This window comes from Zeus faber (assembly GCF_960531495.2).
Source record: "Zeus faber genome assembly, chromosome: 6".
NCBI classification, from domain to species: Eukaryota; Metazoa; Chordata; class Actinopteri; order Zeiformes; family Zeidae; genus Zeus; species Zeus faber.
The window spans coordinates 28,134,838-28,153,419 of NC_137201.1; the positions used below are offsets into that span (position 1 = coordinate 28,134,838).

General features: G+C 39.2%; 2 protein-coding genes across 2 annotated transcripts in view; one reads left to right on the top strand and one right to left on the bottom strand.

The window, feature by feature from the left end:
• The window catches only part of cep290 (centrosomal protein 290), a 44,348-nt gene extending 42,436 nt beyond the window's left edge, over positions 1-1,912 (bottom strand). Inside the window, exons 1-3 of the mRNA XM_080002915.1 lie at positions 1,889-1,912; positions 925-1,068; positions 178-232 (exon numbers count right to left, since the gene is read on the bottom strand). Coding sequence (XP_079859041.1) covers positions 178-232; positions 925-1,068 — 199 coding nt within the window. The 5' untranslated portion in view covers positions 1,889-1,912. The remainder of the gene's footprint in view (positions 1-177; positions 233-924; positions 1,069-1,888) is intronic.
• A 1,735-nt stretch (positions 1,913-3,647) lies between these two features.
• Positions 3,648-18,582, top strand: part of tmtc3 (transmembrane O-mannosyltransferase targeting cadherins 3) — a 36,807-nt gene continuing 21,872 nt past the window's right edge. The window contains exons 1-6 of the mRNA XM_080002071.1: positions 3,648-3,694; positions 5,456-5,671; positions 5,843-6,061; positions 11,349-11,448; positions 12,445-12,560; positions 13,957-14,129. Of these exons, the coding sequence (XP_079858197.1) occupies positions 5,483-5,671; positions 5,843-6,061; positions 11,349-11,448; positions 12,445-12,560; positions 13,957-14,129 (797 nt within the window). The 5' untranslated portion in view covers positions 3,648-3,694; positions 5,456-5,482. The remainder of the gene's footprint in view (positions 3,695-5,455; positions 5,672-5,842; positions 6,062-11,348; positions 11,449-12,444; positions 12,561-13,956; positions 14,130-18,582) is intronic.

Consider the following 18,582-nt stretch of genomic DNA (forward strand, 5'->3'; position numbering starts at 1 on the left):
AACTCAGGGTCATGCAGGAAGCATTTCATGGAAGAATGGCAGTGGAGAGAGTAATATTGAAGGGATTTTTTTTTTTAAACAGACCTTAAATGAGGCTCGGAATTGCTCAAGCAAATGTGCAAGATTTACAGAAAGATATCCTATCAAAACCTGTCAAAAAAAAAAATTGGCACGAACCTCTCTTTTTTAACTTCCTGATCTCATCCTCGGCTTCCTCAGCTCGTACGACCAACTGTGAAAACACGACACGGCAACAGATATGTGATTCATGGGAATACAACAAATGGGGTGACTGCACCAAAACTCTATATACATTAGTATTTACCAGATCCTACAACACAAAAGTAATTCGAACAACTGACTTGTGTGGTAAGCATTAAAAGGTTCACTATAATACTTACTTAGTGTAAGAACAAAGAGTAATAACATGAGGACAGTGTAAGAACAAACATTCTATAACAATATCAGTTATAATACAGTTAAAGAGGATGTTGCCAGGTGATGTGCTACCAGGTACTGTGACAAATTTCAGTAATTGTTATTTCACCAGCATCATCAAAACTGGTAATGAAGGTGCTTTATCACACAGGTAGATGTTGCTTATGGTAAAAAACTTTAGAGGTCAATTCAAAGCAAGTACAAAGACCGGGAGGTGTCTCTCTAAACAGATAGATAGATGGTTGGATAGAATTAAGTTGCCAGTTGTGTATTTTTAGCTCTCTCTCTCTCTCTCTCTCTCTCTCTCTCTCTCTCTCTCTCTCTCTCTCTCTCTCTCTCTCTCTCCTCTTCTCTCTCTCTCTCTCTCTCTCTCTCTCTCTCTCTCTCTCTCTCTCTCTCTCTCTCTCTCTCTCTCTCTCTCTCTCTCTCTCTCTCTCTCTCTCTCTGTGTGTGTGTGTGTGCAAATGAAGGCTAAGGATCTCACACCTCCTCGTTGGTTTTCCTCTCCCTGTTCATTTCCTTCTGCAGCTGAGAGAAGTCCTTCTCCCTCTGTTCCAGCTGGTGTTCAAGCTGCTCCAGTTCATCGCGCATGAAGCTTGTGTCCCGCCTCGAGCTGGAGTGCTGGGCCATCTGGACAAGAAGCAAGACAGCGCTCAGAGTCCCTTCACCTCTGCTTGTTTACACCAGCACATGCACATGCACACACCCTTTAAGGAGCAGATTCTGAGAACCCCCCAAAAAAGCTTGTTCTTAGGCAATGAAAAAAAGCCTGGTCGAAATTATAATTTCGAAAATAAAAATGCTAACAAAGAAAATAATGGAAAACTGAAAGTTACAACCACAACAAATGGCCGTAAGCACAACAGGAGGAATTAGCTCTAATCCTCTTAAATGCTTTCAGGAGTAACCGCAGCCAATCTGCTTTGTAGCAAGTGTCTTGCTACTATTGGCTCGCTGTAAGAGGTATGTACAGTATACTGTATACACAGGTATATGTATATAATACTAAAGATACTACATCCAAATGATGGTCTGATTGTGTATTCATTATATAGGAATAAAATCTTCAACATTTGTGTGATAATTTTTAACACTGAATGTATTAATATCACTTTGCTGAACAAGAAAATTCAGCACAGGCCCACAATTGCCCAATGCCCAATTTCTGGCATATGACTTATTTCAATGTCTGCATTGTGAAAAACACAACACACAACAAAAAACACAACATGGTTTTCATCTCAGTCAAAATATGTTTTTGATTTTCAACAACAACAAAAAGTTTATGCACACTAAATAAATACATTTAACATTTTTATTATCCAAAATATTATTTGCCTATTGTTCCCCATTTTTTGCCTGCTCTTGCAAAAATTGGGTCAAATTGGCCTGTGGGCCGCACTTACGATCACATTTGATTTTGACAAATCGAACATGGTCTTCGTCTTACCTCCAATTCTTGTTCCAACTTCAATACCTCAGCATGCAATTTATTTTCTACAAGATAGTGGAAGAGGTAAATAGTCTCAATGCTGCAACATATGTCCAAAAAACAAAACAAAACAGCAAAATAATGGAATTATTTCAATTATTAAATTGAATCTGTGGACTTGCCAGTTTTCGCTTGCTCCAAGCCAGTTTTATCTATGAGATCATAGGCAACAACAAGTTCTTGATCCTTCTTCTAATAGATGGATAGATAGATAGATAGATAGATAGATAGACAGACAGATAGATAGATAGATAGAATTAAGTTGTCAGGTGTGCAATTTTTTATAATTACTAGAGAGGATAATATTGGAAAATTATTATTTGATCAAAATAATGACTGAATAATAAAACTGATCACCTTCATTAGGGCCTGTGACACTCTGAAGAGCTGGATCATTTTCTCCGAGGAGTTATCCTGCAACTCCCTCTCTTCCACCTGCATGGCACAGTCGATATGATAAATAACATTTAGGATTGGTACTACAGTATGAGGACGGTTGCTTCGGAGATGCTGACATGAAAATCACTCGAATAATTAGCCATTTTTCCTTATACCAATATCCCTCAAACGCCATTTGATAAGGTTTTGCCTATGGGACCCCAATTTAATATTTCTATTGTTAGATATGAGTTTGTGTTTATATTATAGTTACAGAGGAAACCGTGGAACAGGATGAAAACAGTCATTATTGTACATTTTCTGTAACATATATAAATGAACATATATATATGAAATAATGGTGAAGTTTAACTGTTAATTGTTTTGCTGCTGACCCCCTGGAACCACTTTCAAAGGACCCCACGTTGAAAGATGAAGATTGCTTCACCATATCTATGCAAAGCCCCTAATCCACAAAAATACAAAGGAAACACCTGTGATTAACTATTGTGTTATCCAACATCCAATGTATGTATCTATGTATGTGACAAATCATCTCTAACTTGAGCTTGCCAGGTTAGTGACATTATTCGAAACACTCGAACTGATCCTGTTTGGTGGACCTGGCAACATTCAAGTTGTTTATCCGTCACACGCAGACAAGTTTGGTGGTGTTTCTAAATAGAGACTTCAACAGCTCGAAGTTTTTCTAAACATGGTTTTATTACCTTCAACAACATCTCGAATAGCATGTCTGACTGGGGTTCTTCACTCTCCAGCAGCGTCGCGGGGTCTGCCTTCATCACGCTGTTCCAGTCTAGACGCCCGGGCATCTTCACAACTCTATCAGTCGGGTTTCATCCGCTATACGTGCTTACGTTGACTCGTTAGCTGGGAAGCGACTCGGGTTTTTAAACTGTTCACAATGGAATAATCCCACAGCACAGCGCTACCCTGATAACCACTGAAAACGTCACAAACATGTTTTATCGTCGCTTATTGCGATGATGGCGGAGTTATAGTTCTCCACTTCCAGCCTAAAATCGGCAACCTGGCTGCTAGGTTACCGGTGACAACAACTTGACGGTTTATTTTACCGCCACCACTTTACGGCTGTGGGAAAATTGACGTATAACAAACGTAATCTAAAAATAAAATACAGATGCAAATAAACAAAAGGATCGTGTAATATTAATGGACCGTTTCAAATCGCCCTTTACCAAATAGTATGCACTTAAATCATATTTATTCGCAGAAAGCGTTAATGTATTTTTAAATTCCACAAGCTTTACCGGATGTCCGATTCACCGGAAGTCACATTTCCGGAAGTATTTGGGCAGCTGAGTTCGCACGGGTGGGATGACCGTCGCTGAATTACGCGTCAACGTATGTTTACTTTCTTTATTTCATGGCTTTGAATGTGCGCATCGTGTTTCTCTGCTCTCGGTTTGTCTCATCTATGTTTAGGCTCCATATCCAGTATGAAATAACGTGTGAACACGTTCTCTGGCCATAACTTTTGAATGGAATGTCTTTTGAATAGATGTCATAGAACCGGTATGACATCGTTAGCTTGTCTGCTGATCTATATTCTAATACGTCGTCATTATTATTATTATTATTATTATTATTATTATTATTATTATCATGGAGTTTGTTTTGAACATTCATCTCAACAGCTTTGTTAGTATTGCTTAATAATTAGGAAGTTTGGTCTGTTTATCTAATATATATATATATATATATATATATATATATATATATATATATATATATAAAACGGAAACATTCACAGTTTTCTGTTTTTAACAGTGCATGAGTGTTCATTGTTTATTGTTCATATTTAGCTTTATTGCATCTTGCCATTTTTTCTGTTTTTTTTATACCCATTACTTTGTTATTATTGCCTATTGTGTTGCCTATTCTATGCCTTCATTACACCCTACACATGTTTGGCCATTAGGAGACATGGGTGACAGACGAGTAGTGATAACAAGGACGTTGGCTCTTTGAAACCAACATTCATAAAAGCTATTCACTCAAATTCACAAAGAGGAGTTTTGAAATCCTACTTGATATGTTAAAGATAAAATGGGCAAAAACATGTAATTTTCTTTCTCTTTTAATACTCAGCTAAAGGTGACTTCAGTGTTACAGTTGTAGAGCTCATTAATTGTCAAAGAATTGTATTTTAATTCCTTGGGGACGAGTGGGTGAATAGTTTAGTCTATATTGTTTAACAAGGGCTGTCACGATCATGACATTTTAGTTGATGATTAATTGTCATACAAATTATTTCTATTAATGATTCAAATAGTCTTTTTTGTTCAATGTATGCCACTCTCATAGTATAAGCTTATAATGGTGTCATAATCCATCCTCCTCATGAAGGAGAGACAATTATTGGCATTGAACATTGGAACATTTTGTTCACCAGGGGAATTTTCCGTTGGAACCAGTCCTTCATGTTTTGACGCAAGAGAACCAGCTCTGTAACCGGAATACTGGTTCCAGAGTGGCACCTCTTCATTGCTGAGCTAGAACCAAGAACGGCTTACGCCAGGGGCTGGGGACGGGGACAAGCAAGCCTGACCAAAATTGTGGCCGACATTTTTCTTTATTCCTTCAGAAGTAAGGAATTCATGGACGTAAAATCTGGTCTTTAGTGGACAACTCAAGTGGACACATTGTCAAATATATCATATTTTATTGAGTTGAAGCACAAACCGGCACAATTTTGTAGTGAATGTTGAAAACCGGGGGGTTGCCTACAGTGATGTAATGATGTGGTTCTTAGGCCAGTTTTTCCAGTGAGAAGCAAACCGGTTCTTAGAAGGTTTACAAGTTGAACCAACTGTGAACCGGCACTAGCACCCGCCCAGAACCAGAACTAGGTTCGCGTTGGTGGAAAAGGGGAGTGTTAACTTGGCTTGACCCAACTAATGGAAACTCACCTAATTCATATCCTGTTTATTGCAACATTTCCAACAGTGGTTAAAAATGTTCTGAATTTTGGATGAAAACAGGTGATTGTGGAATCTCGAGATTTTATGAAATGATTGCGATTAGATCAAATAATTGTGATCAGGCAATTATGTAATGATTGTGACAGCTCTATCTGTAACATTTTCCCTTGTCTTAAAACAGTGCGGTCCATGAAGACTTTCGTCTGCGATGGCTGTCGTGTCATGGAAGGAGGTCTTGCTTTTAGCAGGACTGGTAGTTGGATGCTACTGGAACAGTCTGTCCTGTGGCTTCGTGTTTGATGACGTTTCTGCGATCCTTGACAACAAGGACCTACGGCCCTCGACTCCACTACGCAACCTATTCCTTAATGACTTCTGGGGCACTCCCATGTCTGAGGTGAGCATTGGTTAACGACCAGTCCAAATGTGACCTTGCATTAATTGACTTTGAGACGAGTTAAAGGGGTCACTTTGTTCACAACAAATCACTGGCAACCTTTAATGCCCTTTGACTTTGTCCCCTGAGATAATCATGTTTACCGATGGCATGTATTCATGTCCCCTGCAGGAACGGAGCCATAAATCTTATCGACCCTTGACCGTACTCACCTTCCGACTGAACTACATATTCAGCGAGCTGAAAGCTGCATCCTACCACCTCCTTAATGTGGTGCTACATGCTGTTGTGTGTGTCCTGTTCCTGCGAGTGTGTCGTTTATTCCTGGATAACATTTCCAGCTTGGTGGCAGCTCTCCTGTTTGCTGTGCACCCTATTCATACTGAAGCTGTAAGTAACTTTACCCACATTTGCTATAATTGTATTATTTATTGACTGTATGTTAATACGCATAACAAATCGGATATCTTGTAAAAAGGTCCCAGTTTTCACAGGAACTACTGAGTTAAAGTATTTGTATTTAAATGGACCATTTTTAACTCTATTCTGCACTACGTCTCTGCAAGACTTCTAATTTGGTTCATTAATTTTAAAGGACCACAAGGTGTGGTAACTTAGCTCTATGGCTGTGACAAAACCAGCATGTTTTATCATATTTATATTAGATTCAAGATCAAGATTCAAGAGATTATTTGTCACATACAAATACATACAGTCGTACATATATGCCGTGAAATGTCATGACACCTGGTGATTACGCACTATAAGCTCTAAAAATACTAAAAATGTGCGTATCAAATATCAACACATTTTAGAGGACAATGTCAATGACAATGATCCGATGCATACCTCAAAAGTCAACCAGGAAGTACCTCCAGGAAAGATGGGTGAAGGTTTTGGAGTGGTTATCGCAGTCCCCATACTTGAATGTTGTTTAAAATCCATGGCAAGATCTCAAATATGTCATACACGCAAGGAGGCCGAAGATTATTTCCAAACTAGAAGTGTTCTGCAAGGAAGAATGTGGGGAAAAGATCACAAAGGAAATAATTGAAACTCTTTAAGCTGGCTACAGGATACTTTTAAAGTTGTTAAAGTTGCCAAAAGATGAGTTACAAAGTACTAACTAACAGGGTTCCCTGACTTTTGTACATTTACATTTTGAAGGAAGGTGTCATGTTTGACTATATGTGACCCCCCACATACTTTAGGGTCATTTGTCGGCTTTTGAATTTTTTCGCATCATTTGAAAGTGGAGAATCAGAGCTTCCAAACAGGTGCCACTTGTGCAAATCAAGCAAATATTTTTAAAGCTATGACTTGTTAATGACAAGGGGGCGGCAAACAGTGTTTCTGAGATAATCACCTTTTCTACTATTTATAAATCCAACTCGATTTTGAAAATACCTTGAGAGAAAAAAAACCACAAAGGAACACAAATCTGGAAATATCTCATTTTCCTTCAAGAAAGGTTTTTTCAACTTATTTGGCTGCTCCTGGCGATTTTAGAAATGCGCGAGATGGCGACTTTTGCTGTGGTGGGTCACATATGGTTTAGAGGTCAGATCTGCTTCTGTTCCCTGATACTCATTGTAACATGCATTTTCACCTTGAGTGCCCATATTTGTGCATTCCACTCTAACGTTAACTTTTTTCCCCCACAAAAAACATGTTGAAAGAGTGGTGCTGAATGTTGGTGTTCTGAGCTAAAACCCGTGCAGACAGTCTGGCCCAAGAGCCAGGACAGGGTCATTTCTCATGCGGTAAAGTCTTGTGGTGGATTCGACAGCTCACGTTCTACTCGAGCTCCACCTCAGTTCATAATTATTTTGCCAACCTAAGCTGAAAGGGTGCCATAAAGATGTCTGAGAGTATTATGCAAAAAATAACTTATGTGGCTTGGTTACTTTCTGGCTGAATGAAATTGAATACAATATAAATCTTGATATTCAGTGTTATCTACTCAAATATTAGATATTATTGTAAAATTTGAATTATATTATAAGACTAAAATTGCTATTGAACTCTTCCATTGTAGTTTTTTATGTAGCAGTGCCAAAAGCAAGTGGTAGACTTACTAAATGGAAACAAAATAACTTGCTAATTATGAATGCTAAGAAAGAAAGTTTACTTTTCTGAAATAGAGATTTTTAAAATGGATTTTATCTCTTATATTTGAAAGAGACGTTATCTGTATTAAATCCAGAATTAAAATAATCGGAGATAAACAAAACAGTTTGTAAAATGAAACCTGATACTTGAGGTTTTGTTCTACCTTCAAACTTGACTTGGTTTCTCTCTTTAGACTCTGTCCAAAGCTCTTCTCCACCAATTAGGACTAGTATTTCACCACATTCACTGTGGCTGAACTGACAACCAGGCAGAAGAAAAACAAGCAAACCTATCTACCTCCTTGGGGCAGATTGCTACTATTACCCAGCATGTATCCTTGCGCCAATGTTCCTCATACACTTCTGTAATCTAAGAGCAGTCTTACAAACTTCTTGAAAGCCGCCATTTGCCTCACAAATGAGCCCTTAGAGTTAGTCCAGCAAATGCCCTTCGTGTTATCTCTGTCTGGAATCTCTCTCAACGGATCATTTGTTTTTCATTTTATGCTCTGAGCGCTGAAGGAGTCTCTTCTTGATAAATACGGACAAAGAATCTCTGTTTCCCCTGTCCCATTCTGTATGTTTGTGGTTGTCTGTCCATCTGACTGGAGATGTTTTGTTTTTTATTTTTTGAGTGTCTATTTGCATCTTCTGATTGCTTGAACGCCAAAGAAAAGTCTTTTTTATTTATTTATTTATTTATTTATTTATTTTTTCAGCAATTGTATCTGGAAAATGCTTGCTGCAAAGAGCTGCAGCCTAAACGCTGCAAAATGATTTTCAATTTGTGATATCTATCAACGATTCTCATCTCCTCTGCTCTATCGTTCGAGCTGGAGAAAAAAAGTTAAAGCGGGTCGGTCCAGTATTACAAATAATTGAGTATTTCCAATCTGTATGTATGACACACAAAGGCTAAATTCACACTGCAGGCCAAGTTTTTAAAATTAATTTATTTATTTGTATTTATTTATTTTTATTTTTTTGACAGTGTGAACAGCAGAAATCACATGAAATCTGATCTTTTCAATTCAGAATTGGGCCACTTTCATATGTGGCTCTAAATCAGATACAGGTCTGATGTTTTGCAGTGTGACCTCAGTCTGAACAGTCAAATCGGAATTCATGCGACTTTTAGTTCATTCTCGAGCAGGGGTTCCACTTTTTTTTTATTATCACAAAGCGCACAAAATGTTCACAAACCAAGGACGGGAAAAAAAATAAGTACCCCTGTTCTTCGCGAATAAACTATTATGGCCCCGACATCAGGACCGGCGAATAATTACGTCACGTGAACGTTATCTCAAGCTATCGCACTCACAGTGTGTCCTCTGAGGGAGCGAATAAGGGCGCAATTTGCGTACATTGTGTTTTTATTTTATTTTACTAAATTTCCTTATTGAACGAAACAAAAACAGCACCATGCCCCTGTCTGGATTTAAAGATTTAATCCGCGAGATTGAGCCGAGGTACAGTACACGGCCCCAAGCCGCACGACAACCACCGTGCATTTGCCCGCCATGTTAACTTGCGTACGACAGCGGACTGCGTGTGACGTCTTTGTTACTTCTGCGCTTGCGGGTCAGTTCAGGATCGTAACCCCTTCACACTGGAAGCTGATATTGGCCACATTTAAAATAAAGTGGACAGCCAAACAATAAAACTGTATCTGAACAATACAGTGTGAATGTAGCCAAACTGAATGCCAGCTGTTCCATAAGTACGTTTCCCATGTGATACCAGAAATAGCAGTACACATACAGACTTCAAAAACACATTGTTACTCTCAAAGAGACTCAACCTAGTCTTCCAGTTACATTTCAGAGCAAGCTCACTGCCACTGCTTGTGCAACTGTGATCACAAATGCAATTAGAAAATTCATTCACATTTACTGTGGGTGGTTAAGCTAGTCAAACAGTTTTATCAGTTGCCAAGTAAATCAAATTTTGGCACCAAAATTGTGCTGTATACCAGGGTAAAAGAATTAGCAGCGCTAAATTAATTGCTCTAATACTGTAATGGAGATCATTACTTTGTGGTGACAGAACATTTAATTAATGAATTTCATCCTTCAAATAAAAAAAATTTTGATTCATTTTTTACTCAATGCGTAGCATATTGTAGCGTGTGAAGAATCAAATATCAAATCAGAACCTCAAACTCAATACAAGCAATCCGTATAACACTTAAAAAATGTGTGTCACTACACACGTGTAGTGACACAATGAATAATTTGAATCGGTTTAGAAAATGGTAATTTCCCAGAAGATGTTCTCGAGCTGTTCGACAAGGGGTGATGGATTGATTGTGATTGAGAAGTAATCTACTTTATGTGCCGACAAATTACGTTTCAATGAGAGATGCCTAGTATGCTTAAATGAAATGAACTGCACATCCTAATTATATTTTGAAAAAGCATGTGTATCATTTTCTGCCTCTGGTAACTGCTTGATATTTATGCATACAGTATTATCATTCCTTGTCCAATGTTAAGTTTTTACCCTAACCCTAATGTAGCATTGCAGGAAAATGGACAGCAGGATGTTCTAGCACTTCATGTTAATCCCCAAGGATTTTGAAGGACATGCAAGGGATTGCGGAGGATATCACGTTCTAGCTCATAGTCAGGACAGGCTGAACAGTACAGTTTACTTTATAAAGGACTTTTTAACTCTGACGTCCACAGCTGCAAACTGAGCTACTGAGATACCAAACATTTCTCTGAAACACCCAAGCAACTCCTGTTCTGTTAAGTTGTTGTAGAGCTCAGTGCGGATTACTGTGATTTATATATGTATGTGGATCGTTAACGTGTGTATTTCTGCAGATCCTTCCACAAGGGGGCAGTCATAATTTATATTGAGGCAGTAAAGGCTGTTGTCCAATAGGTCTCCATATTTTGAGTTATTGTCCATTGTGCTTGATTGATGGTTTCAATATGCCAATCCACCACTCAAAGCAGATACAACTATTCCTTTGAACTTGAACTCAACACATGGTCTGTGCTTTCTGCACATTCCAGTCCTGTAAGTAATATGTGACGAAGTCCTACCTTCAAGGAGATTGTTGTTTGCGAGTATACTTAAAGGGAACGATGTCTCCAGTACTTGGGTATTATTATCATTATAGCAGATCAGTATCCTAGTGGTGTTAAAGTACCTGTAAAGTGAAAATTAATTTGTGTTTATATAGTGTAAGGTGAGGGGCCATGCCAAGTGTCACCGCTGTACGTCAGCTAGTCATGATTTACAGCAGCCCTTGTGAAAAAATCCGGACCACAAAAATAGTAACGGTCTAACTCCACAATTCAGTACTACATCGTTCAGTCTTTTCACATGTTTTCCGCCATTACTTTCCAACATACATAATGTGTTTAGAAGCAAATCACTAAATTAACTTTACAGGGACGTTAAATTGTGTTGTATTTCTTTGCTTTCTCTGTCTCGTTGATATTCACGAGAGTGGAGCCAGAAAAGTACTATTTTGTTAAACCGACAACTTATTATTCTTGAAAATACTCCTACTCACCTCATACTATTAACTGATACCTATCTTTTGCCACTAGGTTACAGGTGTGGTTGGTAGAGCAGAGCTCCTCTCATCAATCTTCCTCCTTGCTGCTTTCTTGACCTACACTCGATCGACAGGCGCAGACCACTCCATCGGTAAGTCCTCACAAAGTAAATACCATAACAGCTGTTTTTATCTGAGCTGCAAGCAGGTATGCGGCGCCTGTACCCGAGAATTTTTTTATTTATTTATTTTTTTTCCAGGCAATCAATTCAGGCTGGTCGTGGATTGAAACCTGTGTTGAGAAATTGTAGAGCAGATTGCGGAAATCTTTGCGATACAATTACATTCGGCTTCATTCATACTTAGTGATTACACATTTGCGTGTGCATGCATTGACACATTTTAATCCGTAAACTGAGTTGCTTGAAAGTAGTTATCAGTATTTAGTATCAGTATTTGTTTATTTAAATGTGTTCATCCTATTGTAATTTGTTCATATATTGAAACATATTTCTAAAACATAAAACAGCCATATTATTGATGCTTTAAACATATGTGTAATTTACTTCCATAAGCTACTAGTAAATATATTAATGGAACAGCTTATATTTTCTCGAATCAGTGTTGACTGAATTACGGATGTTAAAACCTTTTCTCCTGTATTACTTTAAACCATATTCCCTACATTCCTGAAATAAGTTAAACTCTATATGGACAGTCTAAGATTGGCAATTTTGCTGCATTCAAGTTGGAACTGAAAAATTTGGCCTCCTACTAAACAATGTGCAATGGAACGGCAATTTAAGTTGGAATTCCATTTCCTTAATTTCGGCACATATTGCTCACGCCCGAGTTTGCGGAGATAACATACCTGACATCATAGCAACATGGCAGCGCACACCATTAATGGTGAAAAAATTCCCCTTTTCATAGATTGTCATCTGAAAACACATCTAACTTGGACCAAAATATGAATTTTATTCTTTTATTAAATGGTAAGTATTTTGTGATGGTCAGTAGCATGGAATTAAGATGAATTGGCTTGAACTCTTGATATGTTTTCCCATTTAACCAGTGTTATATTATAGGTTATATTTTCTATAATATTTATACAGCATGTTTAACTTGGGGTTTTGTTTATTTTTCAGTTTGGACCCCAATTGCTCTAACTGTTGTCCTGGTGGCTGCAGCAACCCTCTGTAAGGAGCAAGGAATCACTGTTGTTGGCATCTGCTGTGTCCATGAAGTGTTTGTCGCACAAGGGGTAAGGCGTAGTAAATAGCATGTAATATGTTTACACACCACAGTTCACTTGGGCCTTGGATTTTTTATCATTGTTTTTTCTTTCTTATATTTTGCGTTCATCTCGTTTTGCATAACTTCCTTCTAATACCGTGAGAAAATTGATTTTTATTTTTTTCTCTGTCGTGCCATGTTAGACGTCATCAACACGCCAGAAAACGGCCGTGTCATGGTTCTAGTGTGACTGGGGGGGGGAAACAGTAGAGGAGACAGCTACTTAAACAAACAACATAAAACTGTAAAACTTGGAAAATAATCGGCTCATCACCCAGCGAGACTCGGTTCCTTTCGTTCTGACAAAAGAGCCGTTCAAAAGAATGGGATTGTTTGTTTATCTATACTGGATCACTGAAGGACCGGTGCGTGGTGCATGCACACTGCGAGGGGCTTGGAGCCCAGCCGGGGAGCGTGGGGTGGTCCACTGTGGTCGCCATACAACGATTCCCACACTCAAAACATTTCATGGTCTCCCATGCGGGGGAAAAAAACAAATCAACTTCTGATTTTGGATTCTAAAAGGGATATGAAATGATTGAATGATACACCGGTATTCCGTCGCATCGCGCAGGTAAAGGGGCCAAAACTAGTGGGTCCATCCCGGTTTCCTGTTTACATCAGAGCCGATCGGAGCAGGAGCCAATAAAATCCTGTGTCTATTGCAGGGTTATTTCAGCCTGGACTGAAACCCAGGTGTTACCTTTCCCACCAATGTCAAATGCCAGACATTAGCAGCTGTTACCGGGTTTTAGGTGCAGAGGGAAAGCGGTATAACATGTTACTTTAAGCTCAGAAAAAGTGATGGCAAACAGCTTTTTTTCATATCAATATACAATATATATCTTTTATTTACAAGTTTAACCTTTGTGTTTGTGCTGCCTGACGTGAAGAATACAATATGTTCTATTTATATAAATTCCCTTCCTTATTTCTTATTTATGCTAGTGAAGCCATTGTCCAGGTTGAGCACAGGAGGCTCTGTCTTTTGGTTTGATTCCAAGCTTAAAGATTCAAGTGCTGCTCTGATTGTGCCATAGCACCATTCAATTCCTCAACAGATTAGCTAAATTTAAGAGACACAATGTGGTTGCTAATTTCGGCATTTTGTATTAATGTCTTTCTGGGGTCAATATGAGTAATTAAATAATAGGAAAACGTACAAAGAAGACATTTAATGGCATTTTTATACCTCTCCCGAGAAGAGCAATTTTCAGCAAGAGTAATACTGTCATAATATTGCCCAAACACTATCATGAATCACTTAGTATTATCCGTTAATGACCTTTACTGAAGGTCGAAGTGGATATAGCTCTTAAGTTCTGTCAATGAGGTCCGCTTCTGTTGATCCATCCGCCCTCTAGTTCACACTGCCTGTGCTGTTGGACACCATTCTCCAAGTCTTCCGAGGTAAAGACGGGTTCCCCTACACTGTGCTCCAGACTGTCCTCAAGCTCATCGTCCTCATCATTAGCACACTGTTGCTGGTCATCGTCAGGGTCCAGATTATCCAGTCCCAGCTCCCTTTCTTCACCAGGTAGGCAACCCCATTCCTCAAACGGCTTCAACGTTAATCTTTTTTATCCTAGCACTTCATACGCAGGTATTCAGTGCATGTAAATTAAATTAAGTGTTAGTGTTGCTTCAAAAAACAGACACATAAGATACACATTCAGGCCATGTCTTCCAACACGATCTTATCTAACAATCTGTATTAAAACTGCAATTGTTGGTTAATAATACACCTATCAATTATATCGGTGTATCCCTAGTTATGGTTAAATTTAATCTGCCACTACTGTATTCGGTTTTGTTTCCAGGTATAGTTTTATGTAAATATTCTGAAGATACTTGATTTTGGTGTTACAGCACTTAATGCCTCAGTCTTCTGAGACGACGGGGCTCAGGAGGTAGAGTGTCTCGTAATCAGAGGGTTCCTGCTTTCAATCCCTGGCTTCTCCTGGCAGGACATTGAAGTGTTCTTGAGCGAGACACTGAAATGCTAACTGCTATTGTTGAGTATGTGTGCACCTTGCACATGTACATGAGGCATGTACTGTCAAGCCTTTTGTGTTGTTGCAGAACTAGAAAAGTACTATATAACTGGAGTCCATTTACCACTCTTAATAAGTTAATACTTATCTTTGACTTGTTAGCCCTTCTCTGCCCTGTCTCTTCAACACATTCCAATCTCTTTGACAGTTTGACAGAATATGCGTTGACAGTTAGGCGTATGGTAAATCGAGGGAGGTCATTATTACATTATAAACGGCTTGCAGGGTTATATAAACACCTAATGATAGTCTGGCTCTGTGTTCATGTCATATTTTAAGTTCATTATGAACCTTATCCAACGAGAAAATTGTTTTTCTTGTTAAATTAAGCTTGCTTTAGCTAGCACGGATAAGTTTTGCTTTGCCCAACTATTCAATTCAGTATGTAAAGTTAACTTGATATGCATATATATATATATATATATATATATATATATATATATATATATATATATATATATATATATATATATATATATATATATATATATATATTCTTTTATTATTAGGGGTGTCACAATTCCCCAAATCCACAATTCGATTTGACTTTCGATTTTAAGGTCACGATTCAATTGAAACATATTTTTTTTCAGGACATCTATGCCATTGTTAGAATAGAGTCTTGATTTGTAAAGAAAAAACACTAGTTTCTCAAGAAGCAACTTATATTTGAACATTAAAAATGACAGATAATAACAATAATACGACAATATTTAAAGAACACACCTTAACAGTTAAGGGATTTAGCAAAACTAGACTTTAAAATTAAAAATAACTAATTTACTTGTTACACTACTTTTAATTCACTCACCAAAATAAGCACATAAAAACAGATGCTATCTTAACCAGAGCCAAATGTTGCTCGTACAAGGCAAATCACTACCTGCAGCTCCGATCAGAGCGATCTTTTCTCCAAACAAAGCAAATAAAAACTCCAGATTTTATTTTTTACTCCGTTACCTGCCTGCGTTCTCACAGCCCACTGGCAAATACCCTGCAGCCTAGCATGGTCAACAAGGCGGTGGTTGGGAACCCCCTCTGTGATGGTCGGTTTATTTCCCACTTTCATCGCCACATCTGTAGAATTGCTGGACGTTCTGGTCAAATGCGCACTCACTCCCTTGTTAACACAGTGAAACAAACGCTGGAGGAGAGGAAAACGTGCCAGTGCGCTTTTGTGCGTCTCCCCCGAAGCAGACTTGGCACACTGTTACTAGGAAAATTTCTCTCTTATGTGCGTTCACTGTGCAACAAACTGGATGAGCTTATATTAAACTTAATATTTTTTTCTTTTTATATCTATATATATATATATATATATATATATATATATATATATATATATATATATATATATATATATATATATACACACACACACACACACACACACACACACACACACACACACACACACACACACAAACTATTTAATGAGCTGAACTTGAACTATTCATAGAGTATAAAACATTACCATAAAATAAAGTTACTTACCAAGCAGGTGTTAAAGAAGTTGGATGGATCAAGGCACCTGATTTTTCAGGACTTGTTTTTATAGCTTCATAGTCACATAATGTATTAAGTTATCTGTAGGCTAACCTTTGTCAAGTTATGTTGACCACAAAGAGAGAGGTCAATTATTCTTAGCCATAAAGCCAACCTTAATTTATTCAAACTCATGAAAGTTTCTTCTTTAAAAACCTCAAAAGAATCCAAGAAGAGGAGAAAGGACAAGAGAGAGAAGGGGAGGAGAGGAAAGGACAAGAGAGAGAAGGGGAGGAGAGGACAGGACAAGAGAGAGAAGGGGAGGAGAGGACAGGACAATAGAGAGAAGAGGCAAGGAAAGGAATTTGAAGGGAAGGAGAGGAGAGAGAAGGGAAGGAGAGGACAGGACAGGAGAGGAGAGGTGAGGAAAGGAAATAAGTTGTATTTGATTATATGGTGAGAGTGGGGAGAGGAGATAAAGGAGGACAGGGAAAGGAAAGAGGACTAATAGAGAGGGACAAATTCACCCACCTTTTTCAATTGTAAAAGGCCAGTCAAAAGCTGACCAGCGAGGCTTCTCTTCTTCAGAAAGAGCTCTGTGAGACTTGGAGAGTAACAGTCAAGGGCATCAAAGAAGTCTACTCCAAGATCTTTTCCCACCACTCTGTTGGACTCCCCAGTTCATCTAAAACATGAAAGATGGAAATGCACCGATCCACTTTTTTTTTTCCATTCCGATACATATTGTCGCCATACCGATACTGAATCCCAATACCAGAGCTCTTTTTTGGAGTAGAAAGTTATTTTTCAAAACGTCTTGAGAAACTACTCCAGGTCTGCTCCAGGTGGATCATTAACCCTTGAATATAAAAACGACTAATTGAAATCGGTAAAATAGAAATGTAAATCCCCCGTTCCAATATGGCAGCGACGTTCGCGTATCGCAGCAATGTGCCGAAGCAGTCTGTGGGTGGGTGGGGGGGACACACAAGTATTTTCAGCGAATTAAATTATAGAACTTGTCGCGAAAAAGAATATAAAATCCCCTCCATGGGATTATTTCGGTTTTGAACCAGATGCAACTGGCAAGCTGAAAGTGTGTGTATGTAGTCCTTCATCCTCATCCGGTGATTCATTTCAATGTGGCGCTGCACCCAAACAACTACAACTCCAAAAAGCTCTATGGTGGTGCGTCCAATATATACACAGGTGTGTGTGTGTGTGTGTGTACACCCACTACTCACAAAAAGTAAGGGGTTATTTGGCTTTCGTGTGAAATTTATGGAAAATGTAAAAAGTTCACGCTACAGTGATATTATATCATGAAAGTAGGGCATTTAAGTAGAAGCATGCAATGATGATTTCCTCATCTCAAACAATTTATTGAAACAAAAGCCAACAACAGTGGTGGGTTTACCACAACAAAAAATGTCAGTGTCTCAATAACTTGTCATGTGCCCTTGAGCATCAAGTACAGCTTGACAACAACGTCTCATGCTGTTCACAAGTCGACTTATTGTCTGCTGAGGCATGGCCCCCCCACTCTTCTTGAAGGGCGGCCCTCAGGTCATTGAGGTTCTGGGGCACAGAGTTATGAGCCTCTACACGGCGACTCAGCTCATCCCATAGGTTTGCTATGGGATTCAGGTCTGGAGAAAGTGCAGGCCACTCCATTTGAGGTGCCCCAGTCTCCAGCAGCCGTTCCCTAATGATGGGACCTCGATGAGCTGGAGCATTGTCGTCCATGAAGATGAAATTAGGCCTGTGTTGTTCATGCAGGGGCACAATGACTGGATGAATGATGTTATTCAGGTAGTATGGCCTTGTCACTGTACCATTCACAAAGTGTAGGGCAGTTCTGTATTGACTAGACACACCTGCCCACCCTGTAACACCACCACCTCCAAAGGCTCGTCTGGTGACAGCAGTGGCTGATGCATAGCGCTCTCCTTGACGTCTCCAACATCGTTGGCGGCCATCATTTCTGCTCCACGTGAATCGACTTTCATCAGAGAACAGCACTGAGGCCCACTGGCCCCTCGTCCAGCGTAAATGCTCCCTGGCCCGTGCAAGACGATGATGCCTGTTCCTGGGGGTGTGGTCAGGTACCATTGCAGCTCGTCTAGCACGCAGACCAGGCTGATGGAAACAGTTTCGAATGTTCTGACGTGACACTTGGGTGCCTCTCGCCTCCCTTAAATGTGCCTGGAGTTGAGTGGCATTCATCATCCGGTTCCGCAGGGCACTGTTCACAATGAAGCGCTCATCAGTGTGGGATGTGGCCACTTCTATGTCTTTCTGTGACTCTTCCAGTCTCTCTGTTTCTCTGTTGCAACCTGCTGATGACACTGTGACACTCTAAGCTCAGTGGCCACTTCCGTCTGAGAACATCCCGTTTGAAGCCTCGCAATGGCGAGGTACTGTTGATCAATTGTTAGGTGTCGTCTTGGT